At 45.1% G+C, this 19,326-nt stretch overlaps 1 protein-coding gene across 1 annotated transcript in view; it reads right to left on the bottom strand.

The window, feature by feature from the left end:
* Positions 1–19,326, bottom strand: part of susd2 (sushi domain containing 2) — a 124,586-nt gene that overhangs the window by 48,524 nt on the left and 56,736 nt on the right. The window contains exons 6-9 of the mRNA XM_068005679.1: positions 18,118–18,292; positions 13,512–13,713; positions 11,867–11,952; positions 351–619 (exon numbers count right to left, since the gene is read on the bottom strand). Of these exons, the coding sequence (XP_067861780.1) occupies positions 351–619; positions 11,867–11,952; positions 13,512–13,713; positions 18,118–18,292 (732 nt within the window). The remainder of the gene's footprint in view (positions 1–350; positions 620–11,866; positions 11,953–13,511; positions 13,714–18,117; positions 18,293–19,326) is intronic.

Below are 19,326 nucleotides of genomic sequence, written 5' to 3'. Positions count from 1 at the left end.
AAGCCAGAGCATTCGTCGTGCGGCCTATCGACAGTTTCCAGAAATAGAACGTCCACCAATCCTCGTCAAAAACTACGACAACGCCCCTTTAGCAATCCTAATGCTGGAACTGTACATTAATAGAGAAATAAGCTGCAGTTGATTACCCTAAAATGGCATGTTCAGTGTTGCATAATAGAAAATGGATTTGGACTGGTTTGTCAAATTGAGAACAGCTCTGACAAACAAACTTTAGTTTTCATCTAGTTTGGCAAGACGTTCTCCACAGGCACTTAGACTGTCCATTATTGTCTAAACTGTTCCTTCATGCATCACTGGACTGATAAATCTCTGTTGTTGGCATCACTTACCGACTTTTGGAGGGTTGTAAGTGACGCAGTCGCTCGAAGGCCGGTGCATGAAGTAGTACTGGCAGTTATCAGACCACAAGCAGCAGTAATAGAAACTAATCACATCGTAGAGGCCGTGAGAGAAGCCGGGGATCCTCGGGGGTTTCAGATACGGCGGGGAGCCCCAGTCGTGCCCTCGGTCAGGGGTGCTGCCTCCAATGGAGTCTCCGGTCAGAATCTGTCTGCCTTTGGCATCGTAGCAACACTGCTGTCCCGCACCGTACTGGGGGCTGGTGGAGTAAGAATGGCTGGTCAGTGGGAGAATGTTAATGATATCTTTTCCTATCAGTAGCAAACAACGACAACAACTTGCATTTATATAGCGTCGTTAACGTATTAAAACATCCCCAGGCGCTTCACAGGAACATTATCAAACAAAAATTACACCAAGCCCCATAAAGTGTTATTAAGACAGGTGACCAGAAGCTTGTTCGAAGAGATAGGTTTTAAGGAGCATCTTAAAAGGAGGAGAGAGTGGTAGAGAGGCAGAGAGGTTTAGGGAGGGAATTCCAGAACTTAGGGCCTTGACAGCAGAACGCACGGCCGCCAATGGTGGGGTGAAGGAAATAGAGGATGCACAGGAGGCCAGAATTGAAAGAACGCAGTGTTCTCAGAGGGTTGTAGGGCTGGAGGAGGTTTCAGATAGGGAGGGGTGAGGCCATGGATGGATTTAAACACAAGGTTGAGAATTTTCAATCGAGGTGTTGCTGGACAGGGAGCCAATGTAGGTCAGCGAGCACAGGGGTGATGGGTGAACGGGACCTGGTGGGAGTTGGGATACACAAGCTCTTAATATTACAGCAAAGCACATCAGCCTGGCGCCATCTCCCACAGGGGGGCGCTATCCCGGGTTCCATTGATGTTAAGCAGAGAATTCTTTTGCAAACATTAGCAGGGCAGGTTAGCTGTGTAGCAAAGTTAAGATACAGACATAATAACCAACCCTGGGATAAAAGTACTGAGCATTAGAGTTAATAAAACAATTAACTAACAAATTATCGGTTTATTTAAACAGAAGAGAAAGCTAGACAGTCCTGAAATATCTGACTTTTCAATCCAGTGACAGACACTGGCAACTCCTCTAACACTCAGGATCACATCATTAAATATTCTGATCAGCAACGCTAACTCGCCAAAAAACTGAGCCTGATCGTCTCTCCTGCTCTTGTCTCTCAGTAAAATCTATCATTTTGCATCTGCAACAGCTCATTAATGTAATTGCCGACCAATCCAATCCTTTCCTCCTCAATGATCTCCTTACCTACCCAATCCACCTGGTTTCACAAAAGCAATGGTAAAGTGACTTGAGGGCATTAAAGGTACAACACACAGAGGTTTTGCCATTTCACAGCTAGGAAACTAGGTGGCACACCCTACCAGAGAGAGACACGCACATACACTGAGCAAGAGAGTGCGAGGGAGAGAAGGAGAGAGAGTGAGACAGAGCGAGAGAGAGAGAGAGAGAGAACACAAGCAGACTCGCTAATGCCAGGCAAGAATGTAGAGAACTATTGCTAGGGAACAGTTTTAATTTCACCCATTCCCCTATGCTGCAGGAAATAGAATTGAAAACTGGAAATGCAAATAAAATAATAAAGATTATATAGAATGAAAATGTTTATTGTCGTTATCAACAACCATATGGCCAAGATTTGACTTGAGCTGTTTGGAAATCTACTCAATGATGATTGGACATACTGCAGGGCCCTCCGCCCGAGGGAACCATTAGAAATATCAGTGGTCCAGAGTAATGTAAAAGAAAGAACTTGCATTTATATAGCGCCTTTCACGACCTCAAGGCATCTCAAAGCGCTTTACAGCCAATGAAGTATCTTTGAAGACTAGTCACTTTTGTAATCTAGGAAATGCAGCAGCCAATTTATGCTCAAGCTCCCACAAACAGCAATATGATAATGACCAGATAATTTGTTTTTGTGATGTTGGTTGAGGGATAAATATTGGCCATGACACCAAGGAAAACTCTCCTACTCTTCTTCGAAATAGTGCCATGGGATCTTTTATGTTCACCTGAGAGGGCAGATGGGGCCTTGGTTTAACATCTCATCCAAAAGACGGTACCTCTGACAATGAAGCCCTCCCTCAGTACTGCACTGAAGTGTCAGTCTAGATTAGTTGCTCAAGTCTCTGGAGCGGGACTTGAACCCACAACCCTCATGATTTAGAGTGGGCTAAGCTTTGCTGGTGCTGCTCTGCTGTTTAGAGTGTCTTAGCACTATGACTGTGCCTGCAGCATTATTCCATGGTACCAGGAACGAAGTAGATTGAGACTCAAACTTGTGTCCTTCCGCTAACTTTCCTCTGTAATCCATCTTTAGCCCACCAGTTAACGCATTCCTGTCACATTTCTGTTTGTTATTTAAATGCGTTGATGGACAGTGCAACCCAGGGTGGTTTAAGTGGCCTTTTCTCATTCCATGCTTTGTAATAACCAAAGTTAAGAACAATCCCTTTGGTAACTTAAAACAGCAATGGGAAACTGGGAATATACTGGACCGCAGTTAATATTAGAGTTAGTGCAGACAGTAGCACACAAATCTTGCCCATTCAAAGGCTGCAGATTGTGACTGAATGCCGATTTTACTTCAATATATTCTTTATTGATTTACTTGTATTTACACTTTTCAACCCTATTTTTTGTTATTACACCTCTTTGAAGCACTTTGGGACATAATTCTACGTTAAGGGTGCTATTTAAATGCCAATTGTTGTATATCCGGCAGGAGTCCCTCCTTCACTACAGTGGTTAAAGTAGAATTTGTTAAGGAAGCGGTGACCCCCAACCCCATGTAACCTTTCACCTTGCAATCTTTGACCTCTCCCCATAACCATTTATACTGCCAGCTACGCAGCAATTTTGGCTTTACTATAACTGCATCATTGTGAGGATTTCTTAAAAGGCAAGTGAGCAGGTGGAGTAAACCTCAGTGCAGATCAGTAACAGATAAATTACAAGGAGGACGTGCCGTATGGGAGAGGGAGAATCGGGAGAGGCGGAGCTCCATTTAACAATTAAATCGTTTCTAGGGTGATTTAACCTTTTGAAGTAAAAGAAAAAGATTTGCATTTATATAGCGTCTTTCATGACCGGTTGAGGGATAAAAACTATTCAGGAGATAACTTCTCTGCTCTCCTTCGAAATAGTGGCATGGGATCTTTTACATCCACCTGAGAGGGCAGACGGGGTCTCGGTTTAAAGTCTCAGCCGATCGACGGCACGTGGGGTAATTTTCAACATTGTCGCCTGGCCGGTAATCAGGCAGAGTGGATCTCCCGCCTGTTGTATAACTCACCGATTTTCATTCCATGGATTTCAGGCAAATTAGTGCCCCAGCCCCCTCCCCCCACACTGAGGCAGACCTCCCCTTGCCCCTCACCTTCTCCTCTCACCCTCACATTTCTCCTTGCTCCGTCCTGCTTTCCTCCACTCTCTCACCTCCCCTTCCTCCTTTCCTCATATTCCTCCTCTCCTTTCCCTCATCCCACGCGCTCTTCCCTCCTCTTCTCTTTAACTGTTTCCTCCCCTTCTCTCCTCCTCTTCCCCTTTCATCATCCCTCGCTCTTCCTCCTCTCCCCATCTCTTCACTGCCTTCCTTCCTCTGCCCGACTCTGTCCTCCTGCTCACTCAATCCCCAGTCTCCCTCCCGCCCCCCCCCTTATTCTCTTCCTCTCCGCCTTCCCCCCTCCAATGTGCCTCCTCCCCCAGCTTGGTTCGGTTATCTCCCTGCCCTCTAACCCTGTTGACCTAATTGGCCTTGTCTTGACTACCCCATCCCCCACCCCACAACCTCTCCGTTGGGCATCGCCACGGGCGATCACTAGTTATTTTAAAGGTGAAAACCTTCCTCAGGTCTCTGAACAAACTTTAGGCGTGCAGACAGGGGAAGAAGGAGCAAGCCCATATCATTCAAACTCGGGCTGTGTCCCTCTCATTGTAGCCCTTTAAAATTAGGAGCAGACACGGGGAAAACGTTGGGAGAAGGAAACAATCAGAGAGACACAATGCTGCGTTCGGTTCTGCTCGAGTGACTCCCTGCACTGCACAGCACCTCCCTGCTGCACAGCTGCACTGGCCCCAGTAACCTGCCTTCCACATGCAGTGCTATTGCCCTCTTGTCTGGGATGTGCCTCCTGCGTGGGGAAGGTGCTCCACCTCGTGGCTTGCCTGTGAAATGCTAATAACTTGCTCTCAGCAGACCTTTCACTTAAAGCAGTGTTTCCCAAACTATTTTGGCTCCCGCCCCACAGTAGTGAAGGTGAGCACTCTCGAGCCCCCTCTATAAATGTAAACATTAGATATTGGTTGATAACTTACAAAACATAAAACAAAGATCAATAAATCAAGTATAAAATTAAAACACACTTTTCCTAATATAATAATAAAAATATCTACCCTGCTAGTTACATCCTCAAAAAACTCTAATAAATTTGACAAACACGATTTCCCTTTCATAAAACCATGTTGACTCAGCCTAATCACACCATGATTTTCTAAGTGCCCTGTTACCACTTCCTTAATAATGAATTCCAGCATTTTCTCGACTACTGATGTCAGGCTAACTGGCCTGTAGTTCCCTGATTTCTCTCTCCCTCCAATGGATGTAGTATATTTGGATTTTCAGAAGGCATTCGATAAGGTGCCACATAAAAGGTTGTTACACAAGATAAGGGCACATGGGGTTGGGGGTAATATATTAGCATGGATAGAGGATTGGTTAATGGACAGAAAACAGAGAGTAGGGATAAATGGGTTATTTTCAGGTTGGCAGGCTGTAACTGGTGGAGTACCGCAAGGATCAGTACTCGGGCCTCAGCTATTTACAATCTATTAATGACTTGGATGAAGGGACCGAGTGTAATGTATCCAAGTTTGCTGACGATACAAAGCTAGGTGGGAAAGTAAGCTGTGACGAAGACATAAAGAGTCTGTAATGGGATATAGACAGGTTAAGTGAGTGGGCAAGAAAGTGGCAGATGGAGTATAATGTGGGGAAATGTGAGGTTATTCACTTTGGTAAGAAGAAGAATAGAAAAACAGAATATTTTTTAAATGGTGAGAAATTATTAAATGTTGGTGTCCAGAGAGATTTGGGTGTCCTGGTACAAGAAACACAAAAAGTTAGCATGCAGATACAGCAGGCAATTAGGAAAGCAAATGGCATGTTGGCCTTTATTGCAAGGGGGTTGGAGTACAAGAGTAAGGAAGTCTTTCTACAGTTGTTCAGGGCTGTGGTGAGACCCCACCTGGAGTACTGCGTACAATTTTGGTCTCCTTATCTAAAGAAGGATATACTTGCCTTAGAGGCGGTGCAATGAAGGTTCACTAGATTAATTCCAGGGATGAGGAGAGGTTGAGTAAAATGGGCCTATATTCTCTGGAGTTTAGAAGAGTGAGAGGTGATCTTATTGAAACGTATACGATTCTGAGGGGGCTTGACAGGGTAGAGACTGAGACGTTGTTTCCCCTGGCTGGAGAGTCTAGAACTAAAGGGCATAATGGCAGGATAAGGGGTCGGCCATTTAAGACTGAGATGAGGGGGAATTTCTTCACTCAGAGGGTTGTGAATCCTTGGAATTCTCTATCCCGGAGGGCTGTGGATGCTGAATCGTTGAATATATTCAAGGCTGAGATAGATAGATTTTTGGACTCTAGGGGAATCATGGGACATGGGGATTGGGCAGGAAAGTGGAGTTGAGATCGAAGATCAGCCATGATCTTACTGAATGGCGGAGCAGACTCAAGGGGCCGTATGGACTACTCCTGCTCCTATCTCTTATGTTCTTATGTTCTTCTGGTACTGGCTCCTACCCTACAGGTCTTTACTGTAAAGCAGCATTTCCCAAACTGTGGGTGCACCCCACTTTAGAAACGTTTGGTGTGCCCCACAGTTTGGGAAACGCTTAAATGCATCTATGCTATTTGCCTCAAGTACTCCATGTGATAGTGAGTTCCACATTTTCACCACTCTCTGGGTAAAGAAGTTTCTCCTGAATTCCTTATTGGATTTATTAGTGACTGTCTTGTATTTATGACTCCTAGTTTTGGACTCCCCAACAAGTTGAAACATCCTCTCTACATCTACCCTATCAAACCCCTTCATACTTTTAAAGATCTCTGATAGCCCTCAGCCTTTTCTTTTCTAGAGAAAAGAGCCCCAGCCTGTTCAGTCTTTCTTGATAATTATAACCTTTCAGTTCTGGTATCATCCTTGTGAATCTTTTTTGCACCTTCTCCAGTGCCTCTATATCCCTTTTTGTAATATTGAGACCAGAAATCACAATACTCCAAGGTTATATACAAGTTTAATGTAACTTCTCTGCTTTTCAATTCCAGTCCTCTAGAAATGAACCCCCTTGCTTGGATTGCATGTTTTATGGCCTTATTAACCTATGTCGCTACTTTTAGTGATTTGTGAATTTGCTGTCACTGCTTCTGGGACTTTTCACCCAAAATAGTGGCACCTGGGCAGCTACTGCAGCAGTCAAGTGGAGAACGTTGGTGAGATTTGTTACGCAATGCTGCATTACAACAACACACTTCCCCTAAAACAAAAAGCAAACTATTGCGGATGCTGGAAATCTGAAATAAAAGCAGGAAAAGCCGGAAACGCTCAGCAGGTCAGCATCTGTGGAGAGAGAAAGATAGGGTTAATGTCTCAGGTCTGTGACCTTTCATCGACCTGAAAGGTTTCTCTCTCCACAGATGCTGCCTGACCTGCCGAGTGTTTCCAGCATTTTCTGTTTTTAAATCACTTCCCCTCTAGGTCTCTTCAATCTCCGTTAATTTCCTGGGAATTTTTAGGGGTTTTTTTCCCCCACTATTTAAAAATAAATAGATCCAAGGGGAGAATGAATGTTCATTTAGTGAGTGGGTGGTGAGATCCATTATTACAAGAAGAAACAACTGAGCAATGACTTATGCTGACTGATTTTGTCCCCTTCACTGGTTGTAGAAAGCATTTCTTTGTGTTTTATTTCTTTGCCTTATTTCAGGTGTGTAGCAAATGTATTTTTGTTAATTGAGACTCACGCAGAACCGAATCGCACGAAAGTCACAAAAATCACGAGGTTTCAGGAAATTCAGCAAGTCTTGTGGTTTTCGGGTGAAAAAAATTAATAAATCCGTGAAACGTGATTGGGAACGATTTTTAAAATTCAGAATGATACCGGGGCTAAAAGGGTTAAATTATGAGGCCAGGTTGCGTAGACTAGGGCTTGTATTCTCTCGAGTATAGACGATTAAGGGGTGATCTAATTGAGGTGTTTCAGATGATTAAAGGATTTGATAGGGTAGATAGAGAGAAACGATTTCCTCTGGTGGGGGGGTCCAGAACAAGGGGGAATAACCTTAAAATTAGAGCTAGGCCGTTCAGGGGTGATGTCAGAAAGCACTTTTTCCACACAAAGTGGAAATCTGGAACTCTCTTCCCCCAAAAAGCTGTTGAGGCTGGATCAATTAAAAATTTCAAAATGGAGATTGACAGATTCTTGTTAGGTAAGGGCATCAAGGGATATGGAACCAAGGCGGGTAAATGGAGTCAAGATACAGATCGGCCATGATCTAACTGTGAGCCTCTGTCTGAACACGGTGATTGCCTTGGCAACGGGCAGTTGCAGGGGCATTCTGTAAACACCATGTATTGTTCTATATGTATAAATGCGTAGGCTTCAAGGAGCTCCTGAACATTTACCTGAGGAAGGAGGAAGTCTCCGAAAGCTTGTGAATTTAAAATAAAATTGCTGGACTATTACTTGGTGTTGTAAAATTGTTTACAATGATCTAACTGAATGGTGGAACAGGCTTGAGGGACTGACTGGCCTACTCCTGGTCCTATGTTCCACACGGACTGCAGCGGTTCAAGAAGGCGGCTCACCACCACTTTCTCAAGGGCAATGAGGGATGGGCAATAAATGCCGGCCTCGCCAGCGACGCCCACATCCCATGAACGAATAATTTAAAAAAATGTTCCTAACATTCCACTCTGGGACATAAGTGACAAGTGTGTTAATGTGTTAATAGTGAGCAAAGGGTTTTCAGACGAACATGTAGGTTAATATCACACAACGGGATTTCAACTCGCAAGAGTTTATGAAATGTAAAAATCAAAGAAGTAATTTTCTGACTGGAAAATCACACGCAGTCACGTGCCTGAATTTCTCATTCGTTTGCATCAGACAAGAGTGCTCACCGACAACACACAACACAAAGTCAGAAAATGACCCCACATGTACATGACCTGGACCGTATAGGGGGAGGGGCCTGGTCAGGAAGTAGACATTCTACATCCTGTTCTACTGGGTCAATCCATACACATAGAATGCATAAAAGTTACAACTGAGAAACAGGCCATTCGGCCCATTTCAGTCCATGTCAGCATTTACCCTCCACACAAGCAAATAGTTCTATTCACATTTACCCACCCTGTTCCCATATCCACATATCCAATCCAATCTTGAATGTTAACTGATGGTTTTGCCTCAACCACTAGCCCTGGGAGTGAATTCCACAGCCTCACAACTCTCTGTATGAAGAAGTTTCTCCTACTGTCTGTTCTAAATCTCTTAAATTTAAGCTTGTATTTATAAGAACATAAGAGCATAAGAAATAGGAGCAGGAGTAGGCCAATCGGCCCCTCGAGCCTGCTCCACCATTCAATAAGATCATGGCTGATCTGATCCTAACCTCAAATCTAAAGAACACAAGAAGTAGGAGCAGGACCCGGCCACTCAGCCCCTGGGCCCTCTCCGCCACCCACAGGGCATTGACCGATCCGAACTCAGCTTCATGTCCAATTTCCTGCCGGCTCCCCATAACCCCTAATTCCCTTTACTTCTCGGAAACTGTCTATTTCTGTTTTAAATTTATTTAATGATGTAGCTAAATTGTTGTTTAATAGCCCAGCTATACGGCAGTTTTTCTGCATCATTTTGGTGTGGTTTAATCCAAATAAACTGCAGGAGAACTGGGAGCGAAGCCCCTAATTTAACAGTTCCTGAGACTTTGGCAAACGGTGGGCGATCATGTGCAGGAAGTAGTCTCGCACCCTGGTGGCATCACTTAATCTGCAGCATAACTTCAACTGATGTAAAATGTTCCACGGTTGACCCTTGGACATCTAGATTTTTACTGTTAGCAGCAAGCCAGTTGTCCATTTGGCACTCTGCCAGCATTGCCAGTTTAATCAGCATTTGGACAGTATTGAGCAGAACTCTGTGTCCCCACAGGCAGGGTTCTGCTTTGTCTCATCAAGGAGCTGGCTGTATAAGCTCACACTGCACTAAACCAGGATGGAACTGGTAGGAGTGGTACAACAGGACTACACATAGAATCCCTTTATTTAAAGTAGACTCCAATAATGGAGTTATGTGGAGAGATCAGAGAAGCTGGGAATGAGAATCTTTGGAATTCTCTACCCCAGAGGGCAGTGGATGCTCAGTCGTTGAGTATATTCAAGACTGAGATCGATGGACATTTGGACGCTAAGGGAATCAAGGGATATGGGGATCGGGCAGGAAAGTGGAGTTGAGGTAGATCAGCCATGATCTTATTGAATGGCGGAGCAGGCACAAGGGGCCGTATGGCCTACTCCTGCTCCTATTTCTTATGTTCTCCTTAAAGCAGAGAAGGCTAAGGAGAGACCTAATAGAGGTATTCAAAATAATGAGGGGTTTTGATAGAGCAAGTAGGGAGAAACTGCTTCATCTGGCAAGTGGGCCGGTGACCAAAGGTCATAGATTTAAAATAATTGGCAAAAGAACTAGAGGGGAAATGAGGAGACATTTTTTCACACAGAGGGTTGTTAAGATCTGGAACGCACCACCTGGAAGGGAGGTGTAAGCGGATTCCCTAGGAACTTTCAAAAGGCAAATGGACGTGTACTTGAAGAAAACTAATTTGCAGGGTTGTGAGGAAAAAGCTGGGGTGTGGGACTAAATTGGACAGCCCTTTCACACAGCCAGAACGATGGGCCAAATGGCCTCCTTCTGTGCTGTAAGATTCTATGGGCTATAAATTCGGTCCCAAAATGACGTCCGGAACGCACGCGCCACACACCATCTTGGTAAAGGCGTTTGCGCACGTGCAGGTAACGAAGGCCGGTATCATGTAAAGTATGGAGAATATGGGTTAGATCAGCTTGCAACACTAATTTAAAGGGATAGATACCATTTTGGCAATACTTAAAATTGTGTCTGAAATACTATGTTTATTTAATACGAAATATTTAATTGCATTAACATTAATGTAAAACATTTTAATAAGTTTTTCTGTAAATATGTTTCAACGCTTTAGCCAACGCATTGCCTTAACCACGAAGAGCTGAACATGTCATAGACGGCCTGGACCATTTAAGCATGAATCTCACGTGCTGCCTGCATCGGAAAGACCAGGTGCTGGTTAATCACGCACCGCGACCCCTGCGCCCAGATTCAGGGGGTTATCGAATTTAACCCCTTATGATTCTAATGAGACAGTAATAGGTTAGTTTGAAATGGGGGGAGGGTGGTGGTTCTTGCATGATTAGAATGGGTACAGCAGGCTAAAGGATTACTGGACTAACAACCCAGAGTTCATGAGTTCAAATCCCATCATGGCAAGTTGTGAAATTGAATTCAATAAATCTGGTAATTTGTGGGCTAGTACCAGAAAATGACCATGAAAAGCTACCAGATTGTCATAAAAACTAATTTTGGGCGATAGTGTAAAAACGGGCGATTCAGATCAGCCGCCCATTATACATCTCTCCCAGTTTTCTTTTCTATTGACTTCAATGGAAGTGATCTGATATTGCCCAAAGTCAAAATTACCCCCACCCCATCTGGCCTACACATGACTCCAGCCCCAACCACTACGTGGTTGACTCTTAATGCTCCCAGGGAAACTAAGAATGGGCAATAAATGTGGCCTTGCCAGAGTCACCCACGTCCCACGAACAAACATTTTTAAAAATGAAGCTTTTTTTTTTGTTCATTGAGGTGAGGAATGTTAGCGCTGGGGAATAGAACATTTCTTTATTTCAGGCACCCAGTGTTAGCTTCAAGCACTCCCAGGTCATGTGTAGCACAGTCAAGTGCAGAGTAAAGCTCCCTCTACTCTGCCCCTGCATTGTTCCTCGGCCTCAACTATTCACGGCCATTCTGAGTGAGATTAACAATCGGTGCCAAACTGACAACAGTTTTATGCAGTAGCTTTATGTGCACTAAGTTAACCAGACTGACACTGCCCAAAATCATTTTACATAGGAGCCTTATAGCCTGCAGACAGAGGAGACTTTCACCCCATCAGTCTGGGCTGGACATGTACCCAGGTCCCAGAGGTGAAAGGTCAGTGTCTTACCCATTGCCCACGCCAGCTCCAGTAAATTACACAGGTTCAAAACAGGTATTTTGATTCACGTTGCCGCTCTATTAGAAGCCAACTAACCAGGCCTCTAAAACCAGGTGCTGGATTTTCATCTTACCTTGCTTGTATGGCTCTGACGCAGTGTACAGCTCCTGGATGGTAGGTGCATATGCTCCCTTTTTCAATGTCACATCCGTAGTCTGTCTGCATTAGAAATTTAAAGAACTTCTACTCAATCCACCTTCAACCATTTTTACTCTCTCATTTTTAATTCATACTTTCTCCTCCTGTAGTCCTGCCATCAACAGAATTGAGCCAGTGCATCTATGGTGGGTACAAGCACTGCTGGTGACCTCCCTTCCACCAAGCAGTTAAAGGGGAATGAAAGTCTTAGAGGGGGTTATTCTGTTGAATTTAAAGAACTTCCCCTAATGTGTATCAGAAAAAAATATATAACTATAAAAATGTTACCGTTTATCAGTAAGCTCCTCGATTCTTTTCTGGGTCTTCTTCCCCGCTCAGGCCCTCCCTTCAGTGATGTTACCAAATCATGAGGAGAGTCTTACATCCCAGTGCAGCCCCATTCATTTAAATGGAACCAAAGAGAAACTTGCTGTTGGCAGGGTACTGCTGGATACTGAGCACATTGCATCCAAACTATACAGCACAATGGAAGGAAACCCGCCAACACTCACTAAATCATATTTGAGAAGGTAGCAAAAATACCATTTTTTTTTTCTGGTCAGCTGGGTCTCTGACAAACATGGCAACCCATCGCCAAGAGTCTCCAAGACAAAGCTGCTGAGTTTCGATCTGCCTGATATGGAGTGTACACTCTCCAATTAGTAACACACCTCACTGACCTGAGCTTGGACAACTTGGGGCAGGTTGGGAAGGGCCATGGTCAAACCTGAAGTGTGTATAGGTTTAACAACTGGAGTTTAACCAACTGAAACCGCACAGCTTACCAACGCAGTCCACTAGTAAACTTCCTACTGCTTGCCCAGCGAGGGCCACGCTGAAGTGTTGTGACTGTTGTAATGTGGGGAACCGCGGCAGCCAATTTGTGCACAACAAGATCCCAAGAAGAGCAATGAGATAAATAGCTGCATAATCTGTTTTTGCTGGTGCTTGAGAAATATAAAATTAAGCAAGTAGATTGCAGAGCTCCCTGATAGCTCAGTGGGTACACACACCACCAATGGTGGGACAGAGCCGTGGAGACCAGGAAACCCACCAGGTTTGATCCACGGACTTTGCAGGGGTAGTTGGTCTCAACCAGACCTGCAGTCTTTGAGGTGCTACAGTTGATCCCAGTGCCCTTGTCGGGAAAAACAGGGTTCCCACTCTTGATCACTTCCCAGTGATCCCTGCTGAGAAAGTGCAGGCATGTGGGCATCAGGCGAGGGCAGAGTTAGACACAGCTGTGATGACCTCTATGGAATAGCCTAGTTTTCCAAACCATAAAGTCAACAGGAACTCATTTAAAATGTATGGGCTCCCAGCGATGTTACGATCAGAGAGCCTAGGCTTCAATGTCAGGACTCACACTTGAAGATTGGTCACGTGAACAAGGTACCAGAGAGTAATTTGCACCCATGAGACTGCACTGCTACAAATAAAAACACCACGTGTTATGGACAGATGAAGCAGGAGAATTGCGGGCAGGGGGGGTTGAATATTTATAAAACAGTCCGTTTTAAATGGAAAAGCAGTAAACGAAGTTCAGTTTAGTGCTTTCCTCAGTGAAATATGGTACTTACATGAAATCTGCCTGTATCTGCCCTGGATTGTGCCAGGGTGCAAGGACAATCTGCAATCTCCAACAAGAAGTTTGGCAGCGTCTCTTCAGTTTTATGCCAGTTCAAGCACTTTTCATATGCCCAGGCAGCAGAGTCTCTCCTGAACTCTTCCTCCAGATGCCAGGCTAGAGCATGGCCTGGACTCCACAATGCTCTGACATTTCTGAATCAAAACATAAGACACAAAAGATGGGGTGAGTTCTGTACTCTATAAACCACTCAAATCTATAGAAAATCTACTATCAAAGTCTAGTAAAAAAGGCCACATATATATACGTTGCCTCTGAGTAATTAAAACAACTTTGTGTTCATCAAGATATGGGTAGTCAATGCTGATCAGTGAGTTTTTTTTTTATTCGTTCATGGGATGTGGGCATCGCTGGCAAGGCCGGCATTTACTGCCCATCCCTAATTGCCCTTGAGAAGGTGGTGGTGAGCTGCCTGCCTGAACCGCTGCAATCCGTGTGGTGAAGGTTCTCCCACAGTGCTGTTAGGAAGGGAGTTCCAGGATTTTGACCCAGCGACGATGAAGGAACAGCGATATATTTCCAAGTCGGGATGGTGTGTGACTTGGAGGGGAACGTGCAGGTGGTGTTGTCCTCATGTGCCTGCTGCTCTTGTCCTTCTAGGTGGTAGAGGTCATGGGTTTGGGAGGTGCTGTCGAAGAAGCCTTGGCGAGTTGCTGCACTGCATCCTGTGGATGGTACACACTGCAGCCACAGTGCGCCGGTGGTGAAGGGAGTGAATGTTTAGGGTGGTGGATGGGGTGCCAATCAAGCGGGCTGCTTTGTCCTGGATGCTGTTGAGCTTCTTGAGTGTTGTTGGAGCTGCATTCATCCAGGCAAGTGGACAGTATTCCATCACACTCCTGACTTGTGCCTTGTAGATGGTGGAAAGGCTTTGGGGAGTCAGGAGGTGAGTCACTCGCCGCAGAATACTCAGCCTCTGATGGTCATTGCCTGGCACTTGTCTGGCCCGAATGTTACTTGCCACTTGCCTGGATGTTGTCCAGGTCTTGCTGCATGTGGGCTCGGACTGCTTCATTATTTGAGGGGTTGCGAATGGAACTGAACACTGTGCAATCATCAGCGAACATCCCCATTTCTGACCTTATGATGGAGGGAAGGTCATTGATGAAGCAGCTGAAGATGGTTGGGCCTAGGACACTGCCCTGAGGAACTCCTGCAGCAATGCCCTGGGGCTGAGATGATTGGCCTCCAACAACCAGTACCATCTTCCTTTGTTCTAGATATGACTCCAGCCACTGGAGAGTTTTCCCCCTGATTCGCATTGACTTCAATTTTACTAGGGCTCCTTGGTGCCACACTCGGTCAAATGCTGCCTTGATGTCAAGGGCAGTCACTCTCACCTCACCTCTGGAATTCAGCTCTTTTGGACCAAGGTGTAATGAGGTCTGGAGCCGAGTGGTCCTGGCGGAACCCAAACTGAGCATCGGTGAGCAGGTTATTGGTGAGTAAGTGCTGCTTGATAGCACTGTCGACGACACCTTCCATCACTTTGCTGATGATTGAGAGTAGACTGATGGGGCGGTAATTGGCCAGATTAGATTTGTCCTGCTTTTTGTGGACAGGACATACCTGGGCAATTTTCCACATTGTCGGGTAGATGCTAGTGTTGTAGCTGTACTGGAACAGCTTGGCTAGAGGCGCAGCTAGTTCTGGAGCACAAGTCTTCAGCACTACAGCTGGGATGTTGTCGGGCCCCATAGTCTTTGCTGTATCCAGTGCATTCAGCCGTTTCTTGATATCACGTGGAGTGAATCGAAATGGCTGAAGACTGGCTTCTGTGATGGTGGGGATATCAGGAGGAGGCCGAGATGAATCATCCACTCGACACTTCTGGCTGAAGATGGTTGCAAACGCTTCCGCCTTGTCTTTTGCACTCACGTGCTGGACTCCGCCATCATTGAGGATGGGGATGTTTGCAGAGCCTCCTCCTCCCATTAGATGTTTAATTGTCCACCACCATTCATGACTGGATGTGGCAGGACTGCAGAGCTTTGATCTGATCCATTGGTTGTGGAATCGCTTAGCTCTGTCAATAGCATGTTGCTTCCACTGTTTAGCATGCGTGTAGTCCTGAGTTGTAGCTTCACCAGGTTGGCACCTCATTTTTAGGTACGCTTAGTGTTGCTTCTGGCATGCTCTTCTGCACTCCTCATTGAATCAGGGTTGATCCCCTGGCTTGTTGGTAATGATAGAGTGAGGAATATGCCGGGCCATGAGGTTACAGATTTAGCTGGAATACAATTATGCTGCTGCTGATGGCCCACAGCACCTCATGGATGCCCAGTTTTGAGCTGCTAGATCTGTTCTGAATCTATCCCATTTAGCACAGTGATGGTGCCACACAACACGTGGGATGGTGTCCTCAGTGCGAAGACGGGACGTCGTCTCCACGAGGACTGTGCAGTGGTCACTCCTACCAATACTGTCATGGACTTACGACAGGTAGATTGGTGAGGACGAGGTCAAGTAAGTTTTTCCCTTGTGTTGGTTTGCTCACCACCTGTCGCAGGCCCAGTTTGGCAGCTATGTCCTTCAGGACTCAGCCAGCTTGGTCAGTAGTGGTGCTACCGAGCAACTCTTGGTGATGGACATTGAAGTCCCCCACCCAGAGTACATTCTGTGCCCTTGCTACCCTCAGAGCTTCAGCCTTGTCTTTTGCAATCACGTGCTGGACTCCGCCATCATTGAGCATGGGGATGTTTACAGAGCTTCCTCCTCCCGTTAGTTGTTTAATTGTCCACTACCAATAACAATAACAACAATAACAGGGTCAACAATAACAGGCTAGATGCAGAGTAAAGCTCAACGTCTGTCTTAACAACACACTTAACCGCAGTCTCCTTACTGCAGCACTGTCCCATTTCCATTCCCCGCACCAGTCAGCTTTATGGCCTCTCTTGATCGAGACTGTCAATCAGTACAGAAATGTGGGGAGTTTTGTGCTTATGGACTCGCATCTAGTGGGAACTGAGGAAAAATAAAATAATTTCACTTCGGACCCTTATTAGGAGTCTGGGCATGTCAGTCCTGGAAACAGTGAATTTTTGTCATCACCAGCAACTGCTGTATTCTACAGGACTGCATCTATCCATTGTTGCCTTGCCACGTTTCAGAAGCAACTCATCTTTTACTCCAGGATTCAATTCAGTATAAAGCCACGGTCATCAGTGGGCCTGATGAAGATGACTTACTCTGCGCCACAATAGGGTGCTGTAAAAATGCATGCTGTTTAATGCAATGTTGGTGCACCAAGAGGGATTTCACCCCCAAAAGGCTGTGGCTGCCGGGTCAATTGAAATTTTCAAAATTGAGATCGATAGACCTTTGCTGGGAAAGGTAACTGGAGTTGAAGTATGAATCAGATCGAAGGAAAAGCTAGAACTTGCATTTATAGAGCATGTTTCACGGCCTCAGGACGTCCCAAAGCACTTTACAGCAAATGAAGGACTTTTGAAGTCCAGTCACTGTTGTAATGTAGGAAATGCAGCAGCCAATTTGCACACAGCAAGATCCCACAAACAGCAATGTGATAATGACCCGATAATTTGTTTTTAAATGATGTTGGTTGAGGGATAAATATTAGCCAGGACACCAGAGAGAACTCCCCCGCTCTTCTTCAAGAACTGTACCATCCACATGAGAGGGCAGACAAGTCCTCTGTTTAATATCTCATCCAAAAGATAGCACCTCTGACAAAGCAGCACTCCCTCAGTTCAGCACTAAAGTGTCAGCCTGGAGTGGGACTTGAACCCATGACCTTCTGATATAGAGACAAGAGTGCTGCTACTGAGCCACGGTGACATCTAATCACAGATGAAATCCGGAATGCATCAGTACATATGTAGGAGGGGCAAGAGACCGGCTTTAATGATTGCAACTGAGTTCCAGCTGATTTTAATCTTTATGACTTTGTTTACATAAAATGTCCAATAGTTTAGATCCAATATAGATAAATAAAAGATAACATTTATCTGCCAAATCATTAAGTGTGAGTTTGTGCAATAAATTGTTGAAAAATGTCTTTACAAAAGTTCACTAAAACTAGGAACAAATCCCATTATATCTTCTTCCAACTCTCTGCCTTCTGAACATAAGAGAAGGAAGTAGAACGAGATGGTGATGATTTAAACTTTGCACCAGGTCACCCAGAGTTGATCAGCAGTCACAGGACCCGCTGCTGAGGTTGCACTGGTAAACAATTACTGCTATCTTCCCCTCCGGGCACCCCCCCGGGTTATGACGCCGATATTGTGCACTGTTATGTTTGCACATACTGACAGCTTCCACACAGTGTTTGAATAACAAATCCCCAGCTTAGACAGAATTAGGAATTGACTCTGGATTGATAAGGCTAAACACAGCACTGAACTAAATAATGGCGTGCAGTCCAATCCTCTGCTTAGCCTCATCACAATGAAATTGAAAATCAGGCCTAACTGCAATGCCAGTTCAACACCTGGGCCCCAAATTGAAAATCTACCCTAGAGTGTCTATCATACAGCCAGGGTAGAGGCCCAAAAGCAGGTTAGTGTACTCACGGTGTCCCGTCTGGCAGATTCTTGTCAGTGAGGCGCAACATTCCAATTTCCCACTCAGAATAAGGTTTTTGAGCAGGTTTCGGGATGAATTTGAACATCCCACTGTTTGGAACGTCTTTCGCGAGTGAGTACAGGTAACTCCATTCTCCTTTCCAAGATTCTGAGTAAGGTGTACCTGATGGAAGAAGTCGGCAAATAAGGAATTATTTTAAGTTACCTTTATTAAATTATGGTAAACTTGTCACACAAAGTACTTTGTCATGTAAAGTTTGTGAATTACAAAGCTTGTACTGGAATTTAAAATCATAAAGACTCTATTTACATGTGTAACAGAGACCCACCTGAAAACTGCAGGCTAAAGGGTCTGGATTTTAGCTACCAGTGGGTTTCTGGTGGGAAATCGCACTGGCGAGTTAACTCTGCTCCCGCCCACGGCAGAATGAGACTCAGCCGATTTTAACGGCCGGGCCTGGTTTAAATTCTGCCGGCCAACTTTCCACCCACTCCGGGGGGAGGGGGGAAGTGGTGGAAAATGGCTGCCGGGCCGTCTTGCGGGGGGGTCCCACGATCAAATCGGGGTGTGGGATGGGGGAGCCACACACAAGGAAAGTCAAAAAAGCATTTTAAAACATACCTTTTTAGGACTCTTCTGGCCCCGATCCTATCCCCGTAGCCCTGCAAATTTTTTCCTTTCAAGTACTTATCCAATTCCCTTTTGAAGGCCATGATTGAATCTGCCTCCACCACCTCCTCTGGCAGTGCATTCCAGATCCTAACCACTCACTGTGTAAAAAAGATTTTCCTCATGTCACCTTTGGTTCTTTTGACAATCTATGTCCTTCAATCTACGTCCTCTGGTTCTTGACCCTTCCGCCAATGGGAACAGTTTCTCTCTATCTACTCTGTCTAGACCCTTCATGATTTTGAATACCTCTATCAAATCTCCTCTCAACCTCCTCTGTTCCAAGGGGAATAACTCCAGCTTAAAGGAGGCAATGGATCTGGATTGGCTATTGCAAATGTCAAAGACTGAATTGCACTGCAGCAAAAGAATTTCTGGATATTTGAACTTTTTAGCACAAGGAAGTGCCATTCAGAGAAGGAAGCACCTCTGATCAGTTAGTCCAGGTGCTAGTCAAGGATTCAGTCCTACAACAACAGTGGCTCAAAATGCTGTTTCCTCCAACGTTTTCACTTGGAGTTCATTAC

This window comes from Heptranchias perlo, chromosome 25, assembly GCF_035084215.1.
Source record: "Heptranchias perlo isolate sHepPer1 chromosome 25, sHepPer1.hap1, whole genome shotgun sequence".
NCBI classification, from domain to species: Eukaryota; Metazoa; Chordata; class Chondrichthyes; order Hexanchiformes; family Hexanchidae; genus Heptranchias; species Heptranchias perlo.
This window is presented reverse-complemented; position numbering and strand designations above follow the sequence as displayed.